Here is a 10742-nt window from a genome sequence, read left to right as displayed (position 1 = left end):
CTTCAATGAATTCACGCCTAAAAAAATCAAATCCTGCTCACCTTTTTATTTCCACCTGAAATTCTTCACCACGCTCGATTTCACCCTCTCCAACCTCAAGACTTATAGATAAATTGTAAATAAACTAAGGTGAAATGTTTATAGCACTTACAAGACCAAATTCATCTCACTGTTTGTACTGTTCTGTGTATTACCTATTTGGAGACTTTTGGTTTTGTATGTAAACAGAACAAACCATGAAATCTTTGTATGGTTTATACACATATACAGACATGAAAACCCAAAAGCAAGTATTTAAAATTACACAAAAGCAATGCCAATCAAACATCCTATGTTTTCTTCATAAGTCTCTTCTGTATAAAATAGCAGTGTATCACACTGTTTTAGCAATCCTTTATTGAAGATAACAAGTTGGTTATGTTCACTGTATTGTATGAAACATCACAATATCATACTGGGAAGGTACTATCAGTACAGGGTTGGACCAGAGCAGACAGTCTGAACAATAAACCATTTTGCATTCTTCATTCCCTATCTTTTAACAACCCCAAAAAACCAGCAAAGGGACAAATATCTGTTAACATCGTCATTTAGAACAATTTAACTTACAAGGCTAAAATCTAATGAATAAATAAAATATATTGTGGCAATAATCCTCTCTAGAACAAAAAAAAAACCAAAAATAAAAATCAGATACACAATGAATCAAAATTATTGGGAAAGCTGGCCATAGGCACCAGTAAGTGAGTTTGGGTTTTTACAGACTTAGCATGGGAATAAACTTACAGAAAAAAAAGCATGAATTCCATTTCACACAAAATCAGTTGATGACTGTCATTAGCTTAAATTACACACAATGGCAATTACATCCTCGCTGAAACACAGTTTAAACAAATAGGAAAATGTTTACAAGGCATCCACAATATGTAAATCATGTACAGATGGATACATTCATTGTTTCCCCTCCCCAATAGCTTTTTTTAGATAAATACTTTACTCTCATTTTTAGCATCTACTGGACTCAAAACATGCACAACTCAAAAGAATTCAGAAAAAAAAAATCTAGGTTATTGCAAAAATAGAATTAAACTAAGAATCTTCAAGTACCTTACATGACAGCCACTCTGTACCATGCCCATTGCTTATAAAATGAAAGGTCATTGGAACCCATGAAAATATCTTTAATATTTTCTTAGATTTAAAATAGATAATTTTAACTGTATTTATACTAATCTCAAAGTGATAAATTTGAGCTTTGAAAATAATGCAAACAATTAAAAATTATATCCATATTTCACAAGACTTCTGTATCTTAAGCTGAAAAATTAGAGGAAACTATAGAAAACCACATGTAGAACAAAAATCACATTGTACATTATAATAAAGGCAAATTTTCAGCATTTTTTAAAAACCTGCAGCAGTGAGTGAGATGTCAAAGTAAGTTACATCTAGCCATAAATTAATCAGTTTGGTTTTAATTTTTTTTCTAGCAAGAGTTTAAGGATGTGTTGTACACGTGCGTAAAATTCTTATTGGTTTTAGACGCCTAAAATCATCTTCTATTATTGCCAAATACATTTATCATCAAGCAAGCAGTAGGCAACATATCACAATTTGGACACTGTAAGGAAACCTAACAGTATGGTAATACAGGTAAAACTGGAAAATAATAAAAAATTACAAATCCTATAGCATTGCCCAACTGAAATTATTTCCAAGTCACAGAGCTGCAAAAGCCTTCCAACTTGGTAAAGTGAAATAAGTAATGTCTCAAACCATATTTGTACTCTTTCATGCTTATATGTTAAGTTTCGTTAAACCACAATGTATCTTCAGAGTACAACTGTAATCCCATGCACCTCAGGTACACATATTGATCTGCTGAAAGAATCAATTATTCCTTGGATTTTAGGGCTAGAAGTTCAACAAAGACAGAGTCAGTATGCCCAAGGCTGGTAAAGATAGTGAAATGCAGGCAATGCTAAGAGTGGCAATATCAGAAAAACACATAAAAATAAAAATAAAAAAACCCTCGTGATGGAAAACTATATTTTTGCCCATTTCACAAAATGTTCGAAATCCACCAGCATTTTTCCCTTGTATTGAAGAAAACTGATTAAGTTTTTTTCCCCCTTTTTTTTCAGAATCAAAAGCATTTTAGTAGATTTGTAAGGCTACCACGGATCTTCTAGATCTCCAGCACCCTACAGGAAAAGAAGAGGAAAAATATTAATACTCACCAATACAAAAAACTACATCCAAATGAAATGGATTCTAACAACATAATAAAGTGGAATATGACCAAGTAAAGAACAAAAGAAATGGCCACATTTTCATACCAACTTACATATATACAAAATCACTTTTTCTATATATCTCTCAGTGCCCAAAATCTCTGGAGTTCCTCTCAGGAAGCAGCATGATATAATTCATTAAAAGCTTAACTCTGTTTTTCTCATATAGAACATATTAATGAAATAAAAATAATGCACTAAAATGAACCGAAACAAAAACAAATAAAAAATCACCCAGAGCATTATTCCATCAATCCATCAACTAGTCAACCCCCTCCAAAACAAAAACAAAAACACCTACTGTGGAATGCTAATGAAGATTTCTGAACTTTTGAAAGATAATCCAAATTTAGCCAGAGGGTTCCCACAGGATTTTACTCACTGAGGTAACGTATTTTTTAATATCTTTGTTGGATGAAAAAGGCTGTAACTTGGTTCAAGTGCTTCAACAACTGCAACCAAAAATTTAATAGGAACAACGACAAGATACCTTTGTCACTGCTAAAAATGGCACACTTTCAACAACATTTCAGAAATTAACAACAGGAAGTTAGATTCACAGTAGCATAGTAACACATGAACGTACTTGAATGTGTGTATGTGCAGGTGTGTATATGTAATGAAGAGGAATATCACAAAAAGGTAGAACATAGCCTAAAATACAACAGCATGTTTACTTCAATTTTATCAGCGTTTCATTTAAAACTAAGAAATATTACTGGCATTCAGATTAATTATAAGAAAAACTACCAGAGCTAAGAATAGAAAGTTTAATATAGTGTCATTAGTTCTTGTTGTTTGTTATAAACAGTAGCTACAAATATTTCTAATCCATGTCTAGACAATATTTCAAATGAACTTGATAGTAGCATATCCATAAAATTACATAAATAAAGTCAATGTGCATACAGATATTATTTCACAACATATTTTTATTTGGATTTAAGCAATTTTTAGAGCTTCACACTAATTACTAATTCTAAGTACATATTGTTTGATATACATTATGCTATAATTATGAAATAATGAAAAATACAGTTTTCTAGAAAATAAGATTCACATTGAACAGAACATACAGTATAAATTGAAAAGACCATACAGTGAGGAAAAAACATTGACATAAATCATAAAGCATAAATGGATAATTATTTTTGTAACTATTATAATATGAATTATACAAGTCAAACAAACATGCAATATGTAGGATATTATGCTATGAAATAATTCATCAATTTGAACAAAAAGATGTCATTAATGTATGTAAGGTATTAAAATTCAGCACTCATTACAACACAAAGAAAAACTTTTGCTTTTGCATTTGTCATAAATTTCTATCACAGCTGTCACTGGGTTTTAAAAAAGTATAACCAACTACCAACTGCCAGTAGCAATATAGATGCCCTGCTTCCTACTATACATAATATAAAATATAATTACATTTTGCTTATTAATCCCAACTACAGTAAACAGTAACTTTTAAATTACTCATAGGATTGACTCTTCATATAAAAAGTCTATATATTTAAATGTAGGTACAAACTAAATTTCAAGAATTGATGCAACAATGTGTTGACGACATACAAATACCTTAAAGCAGCTTATTCAAGCTATCAGATCAACCGTGTGAAACAAAGACATTACACCTGTTCATCACTCATCTCATTTGTCCCTGAATCTTCATTAAAGCTGTGTATTTCAGCAAGATGACTCTCAGATTCTGTTTGGGTGTCTGCCACTGGGTCACTGGGTCCAGCATGATCATCAGAAGTACATGTTGTAGCTGGTTCAGCAGTGCATTCTTCTCCCTGTATTTTAGCTAGCCTGTAACTAGTCAGCATCTCCTCCAGAAGATGGCGGTAGTTGCCCCTATGATTAATTCTCATTTGCCTGAGAGCTTCCACCAATTTCCCCTGTGTTCCACTTTGGTCAGGTTCGCCTGGGTCCTTTTTTTAAGATTCAAGACCCCAAAATCAGTAGTTAAACTAGGATATTTTAGAATTTCATATATTATATAACAAGGAAAAGACCTGAATTTTATGCCTTCCCATGCATTTATAAAAATACCTTAAGTTAGCTACAGGCATCCTAAAATGAAGTTACTTGATACATTTTAGAATGCACAAAATTGTCTCTATTAAGACTTACAATATTGACAAACACATCTACCTCATGTGAACCACAAAGAACAATGTCAAGAAGATTATCCTTAATAAATCTGCCATTAGTTCAAACTGGATAGTTTGATGCACAAAACTGTCTGGCAATGACTGATTTTAGTGGAAGCCAAAGAGTGAAGAACTTGGCCATTAAATTTATGTTAACCATCAAGTCAATATTTTAAAAGGTAACCTACTACTGATTAGGTAGCAATATACACCCCATGTGAGCAGCTTAATTAAAAATATTAACTACCAACTATAGATGCTGTAATATCAGATTAACTCAGTTGATAAGCTCTGCAAAACAAAAATCCCTTGATGCTTGAAGTCTAATTGTCTTCAAGTGTACAATGCAGCAGGTAGAAGGCCAAGCTAATCAGCATCACAAAGAAGATACTGTTTCACAAATATACTCAGGATCTAGTAATTTTTCTTCCCAAGCTTCTTTCAGGCAAATTAATAATCAGAATATTTAGCTAAAGCCAAATACAACAACCCATATACAGGCACCTACTCTGAATAGTGGACAAGGATGTGGAAGGAATCTCCTCCCACCCAAACTCCAGACTACTTCAAGCAACCCAAACAATCTTGTTATGTTATACACTGGTGAGCAATAATTTTTGCAGGGGAATTACTCTAATAATTTTGGTAAGTGGTCACAGTCTTCACTTTTCCGTTATATTAACGGAGGGAATTTGGGGTCTGAAAGAGATTGGGTGCAGGAGGGGAGTCTGCCCAGGGGAATGGGGTAAGGCAGAGGGTGCCACCTACAGACTCTAGCCAGAAGACACTTAGCAGCATAGGTGGCTCACAGCCAGCAGCGCACTCAAGCTGGCAGGCTGAATGACCCCACACCATTCAGTTACCAGCTGCTACTGGCAAGCATATCTCCATGCACCCAATGAGGAGAGAGGAGCAGCAGCTTTCCATATGCGGACCACATCCACAAGCATTGGAAGCATTGGTTTCCAGCCAATGGGAGCTGCAAGGATGGTGCTGAGGGTGAAGGCAGTGCACATGAAGACCCGCTGCCCTCCTCTCCCACAAGGGGCATACAGAGACATGCTTGCCAGCAGCAGCCAGCTGTGGTGCTTCTGGAAGCAGAATGGCTAGGGCCATGGCAGTCAAGCTAGATCCTGAGTGCCCTGCTGGACTCCAGGACATTTTCCGCCAGCCCTGGCCTAGACGGTCATGTGGACTGGAGAAAAATGTCTGGTGAACTGGGTATTTTGCCCACTCTTGTATTAGTGCAAATCACAAATGCATCTGATGAAGCAGGTCTTTGCCCACAAATGCTTGTGCTCCAATATATCTGTCAGTCTATAAGATATGACAGGACTTCTCATTGTTTTGTGGATTCAGACTAACACAGCTACCCCTGTGATTCTTGTATTAGTGTGCAATGGTGATTAGTATGACAATTAGTTAGCCAGGGATAAAAAGCTGCATATGTCTGACGTCCAAATTGGCTATTTTAAGTTCTGGATCTATGCCAAAACAGCTCTGCTGCTTTGAAGGGCCAGAAGATATTTTAATTATCTTAATTTTAATTTTATTAAGTATATTAATTACTAACTATCATGGCAGAAATAATAGCTAGATATCACTGAAAGTCTGGTAAGTCTCACTACACGAGGCATTAAAGGCAAATCATCCTGATTGCTTTTCCTTTGCCTGATTTTTGAGGCCTCTATTTTTGAAAGCTTTCAGAACTGGAACCACACTGCAGCTACCAGAATGCTTGGAATCACAATCTTTCAAAGGTTAAATGATTACCTAATTCTGGGATTTCACGAAAATAGTGTCTGCCGTCACATACTACCTTTTCTCCACATTTCAATTCTAGTAATCAGAATATCTTGATTTTAAAATGCGGGCAGCATTTTCAAAAATTGTTACTGACTATAAAACTATGTAAAACTTCTTTATTTTATAGACTATAAAATGTTTACATTTGAAACTTCATGGAGGTTTCCTGTGCTGTGAAATCTGAAACACTGAGTCCTAGCTGACGAGCGCTGACAGTTCATATTTTTACATTCAAAGGGAGCTGCAGTGGCCCAAGCCATGGCTACAATAAAGAACTATAGCAACACAGCTATACAGCGCAGCAACTGTATTAGCATAACCACATCATGCAAATACAGTACACAGTAAAGGAAGAGGTTTTATTTTTTTTTTACTACTATCGTAGGAATACCACACCTCCAAGTCAGGTTGACAGAATCATTCTTCAATCAATCTAACTGCACCTATGCCTAGCATAGCTACACTTGTGTGGATTTTTCATACTCCAGAATGCTGTAGCTACATCAGTCGTGACTGATTCCCAATTAAATTTAAAAAATATGATGTCTTCGTAATAGGACAAAACAGCTATGCAACATTACAGCAAGGATTCCTTTCTCTTCCAATACAATGTAAGATTATACAGGCTGTGCCATGTGCTAAGAATTTGCTTGTAAGTTATTATTTAAGAGAAATATATTAAAGGAATTAAGTAGTTACCACAAAAAGTACACCAAATACAAGAATAAAATTCCCGGGCTTGACTACAGTTTAAACAAAAGGCTTTATAGTTGTGAGAAATATACATAAATCTGTTATGAGAAAATATTGATAAAAATAATTTCTGAATATTTTTGATTCATCTGGGTCATTTGTCAATGAAGACTACTTTTCTATTTAAGCTGCTCACACTACAGTATATTGTTACATGCAAGTCTTCATCTCAGATGTAAAATTTCACACAAATTCCTCTCTCTTAACATTTCCATCAGTTCACAAGTTTTATCCACACCATATATTTTGTTGGCTGGACACTAAAATATTCATTGCAAATATATATAACTATCAATGCCATATAAATTATTATATGGAATAGTGATACATATACTTTGTATCACTAAATGAATGAAGATTTCTGAATATTGTTTCAAAAGGAGTTTCAAAAATTGTTACCGCAATATGCATATAAAAATATTAAACAGATATAAACATTTTTCTTAGTCTACATAAGAACACAGTTCACCAGAACATGGTCAGCTCTCAGCATTGTAAAAAAATCACAGCTCTAGAGAGCAAATTAACACTCCTGTGGATCTGTCCCATAATTTTTAATATAAAGCTCTGCTTTTGCTCTAACAGGACTAGGAGCACTGCGATCTAAGTTCATATATAATTCTGAAACGCATTTTACAAGCCTCCACCAATTTGGCATTTTGTATGCATTTTGTCTTTATCTAATTGGCCACAGCCCTGCCCCATCCCTTCTCTGAGGTCCCACCCAGTGTTCCGTACAAGATGAGAGCTTGGGCACCTGCCCAGGAAGAGATTCAGATGCCACCCAGCTGATCAGCAGAGCACCCACAGCAAGCAGCATTTGTTTCTATTTTTGGTGCATATCCCCATATGTTTTGGTGCACCTGACAAAATTTATGCCACCCATAGATGGAAAAAATTAGAGGAAATCCTGTTCAGACACTTTCCATCCCCCACTTCTTCCATTGCTTACTCTCCCCCACCCTCACTCACTTTCACGGGGCTGGGGCATGGCATTTGGGCTCAGATGAGGCTCAGCGTTGGAGGGTGGAGCCAAGGGGGTTGGAGTGTGCAAGAGGGCTCTGGTCTGAGCCTGTGACTGGTGGTGCAAGAGAGGGTTTGGACCGCAGTCTGCTGGAGGGGGTCCCAATCTGGGGCAGAAGGTTGGGGTGCAGGAAGGGCTCTGCCTGGGCAACACTTGCATCAGATGGCTCTGGAAAGTGGCTGCCATGTCCAGATCCTAGGCAGGAGCACGGCCAAGAGCCTCTGCATGCTGCCTGTGCCTGCAGGTACTGCTCTTGCAACTCCCACTGGTAACAGTTCCTGGCCAATTGGAGCTGAGAAGTCAGCACTTGGAGCAGAAGCAGGCAGTGCACAGTGCCCTCCTGGACACACCCATGCCCACAAGTTAGAGGGATGTGCTGGTTACATCCAGGAGCTGTGCAGAGACAGGGAAGGTAGGCAGCCTGCATTAGCCCCACTGCTGTTTCATTGCCCACAAGAATGTTAAGGGCCTATTAAAATCTCCCAGGTCAGTTTCAGAAGCCACCAGAAGATCAGTTCTGATTCTGGGATCTTCCTGGTCAACCTGGGAGAGCTGGCAAACCTCCTCTGGCACAGTTTAAGACAGCACATCAGTCCGTGGTATCAAAAATGTTGTGAAACACTGAGTTAGATTACATTAGGTTCAGCACAGATGAAGTACAAGACTCTCCCTCTCTTAAGGAGAAAGGCAGGTACCTTTGATTTGCTAGTGCACGATAAAGAGGTGTCAACTCCATAGCCCAACAGCAGCACTGAAATTTCTCCTCCAAATCATATCAGCCCAGGACAAAGAAGGGAAATAATAATATTGCCAAATTAAGCAGATATTCCTATCAAAGGGTCAAACTTGATCCTGCATCTAATGTGGCTGATGAACTAAATTGCAGTCCCAAGTCTAAGCGACTTTAGGCTATCAGCTATCCTCCAACACTCAAAGATTACAGCTTTCCCTTAATACAGGGATTTTATTCAGTTCTAGCAGAAAACAAAATGCATAGCCCAAAAAGTGCATTGTATTGTACTGTTCATACTTTTTGCATAACAAAGTAACATTAAGCCTGCCCTCTCTTTATTTTTACTATGGCTGCCATATCTACATTTGTGTAGGAATTACACAATTAGTTTAATAAATTACAAACAGATAACATTTAAAATCTACAGATCGAAGATATTCTTCAGGTTCATGAGTAGCTGAGAGAATGCTTAACATATTTGTTTACTGTGGTTTTTGCCACTGTAAATCTACCCAAATCATAACTAAACGTAGTCCTTTTTGTTTTCTCTTGGAAGCGTCTATTACAAACATGTTGAAGCAACACCAGGCATTTTTGGGCAATTATCTGACACAGGAGCCACACTTTTTCCTTTCATTGCAAGTATTCTCAATTGGGTGCATTAATTAAACCTAAATGTTTCTGGTTTTCCAATGGGTAAAAAAACATTAAAAGAGGAAAAAAAATGCACTGTTCCAACCATTAGAGGATACATGGTCAGTTGCGTGGACGCACAGAGTTATTTGTAAGATTGAAGAAACAGCAGGTGTTGGAGGACAAAGACAGATGAGACACTTTGAAGCATGCTGGATTATTTTGGAGGAACTGTGGCACAGTTCAAAGGGATTAAAAAAATTAGCTCTAAACTTTATGACCCAAGACAAAAAAAACTACAAAGTATGTTAATTTTTAAAAAGAAAAATGTGACAATGAAACCATTAGTTATTTATTATTTGTATTATGATAGCATATAAAGGTCCAAATTAGAGTCAAGGCTCCCAACTGTGCAACATGCTATATAAACATGAGTTCCAGGCCTCAAGAGGTTGCAATATAAGACCACATATGCACTAGAAAGATTTATAGTAATTTTACTGTTGGCACAGCAGTTGCCAACACTACAATTGTGCACACCTACTTAAGATAACACAACATATCAAGTTAACACCCAACAGAGGGAAGTAGATGGAGGGAGACAAGACAGACAAGAACAATAAGAGCATGAAGTTACAAAGGCTAATTATATGCTCAACTGGGTTCAGAATTATTTCAAATTAGTTAAATAAATCATATCTGATATGCCTAACCAGAGCCTTCGCTGGTGGACTCAATTTTTTAAGCATCTCAGTGTGCATGTTTCCCAGGGATCATTTAAAGAAACTGGTAGGGGTTCTACAAAGTAGTTCAGGGAGGGACCACTATTTTGCTAAGCAATGAAAAATTATCAGACTTTTTACATGTTACAATTTCAACAAATCCTTTATAAAAAATGGTTAGTCTCCTAAACATGAAGGATAAGTCTATACTAGGGAAATAAGTTGATTTCAGATATACAATTCTAGCTCCAGCATTTGTGTATAGACCTAGCCTCTCCTGTCAACCTCCCTTACTCCGCACAATAGCGTGGAGTATAGGAGTCAACTGCCGACCCGAGAGAGACTCATTTTGCCGTATCTATACCAGACGTGCAAAATCGAATGCCGAAAGATTGACCCTGACCAGATGGATCTTCTGCTTAGTACAGACAAGCCCAAAGTCTATATACCAATTATCACACTCAGCTGATTAACATGAAATGAGTGCAGTGTTCTCTGTAAACTGAGCACTTGGCTGCCTGCCCATGAGAGATTCAGGTGCTGCCCAGCTGATTAACAGAGCACCCACAGCCACTCACAGCGGGCAGCATGTGTTTCTATCAGTGGTACACT

The 10742-nt window shown here is 36.9% G+C and overlaps 1 protein-coding gene across 7 annotated transcripts in view; it reads right to left on the bottom strand.

The window, feature by feature from the left end:
• Positions 1–376: 376 nt before the first annotated feature.
• PPM1B (protein phosphatase, Mg2+/Mn2+ dependent 1B) overlaps positions 377–10742 on the bottom strand; it is an 83568-nt gene continuing 73202 nt past the window's right edge. For 5 of the 7 annotated variants that reach the window (XM_074989620.1, XM_074989622.1, XM_074989621.1 and 2 more), the window contains one exon: positions 2233–4237. In XM_074989620.1, the coding sequence (XP_074845721.1) occupies positions 3932–4237 (306 nt within the window). In that variant the 3' untranslated portion in view covers positions 2233–3931. Of the gene's footprint in view, positions 2205–2230; positions 4238–10742 lie in introns of those variants that run through there. The other 2 variants (XM_074989625.1, XM_074989624.1) reach the window with 2 other exon arrangements.

This window comes from Carettochelys insculpta, chromosome 3 (assembly GCF_033958435.1).
Source record: "Carettochelys insculpta isolate YL-2023 chromosome 3, ASM3395843v1, whole genome shotgun sequence".
NCBI classification, from domain to species: domain Eukaryota; kingdom Metazoa; phylum Chordata; order Testudines; family Carettochelyidae; genus Carettochelys; species Carettochelys insculpta.
Note: the sequence above shows the minus strand (reverse complement) of the source record. Positions and strands in the feature narration are given on the sequence as shown.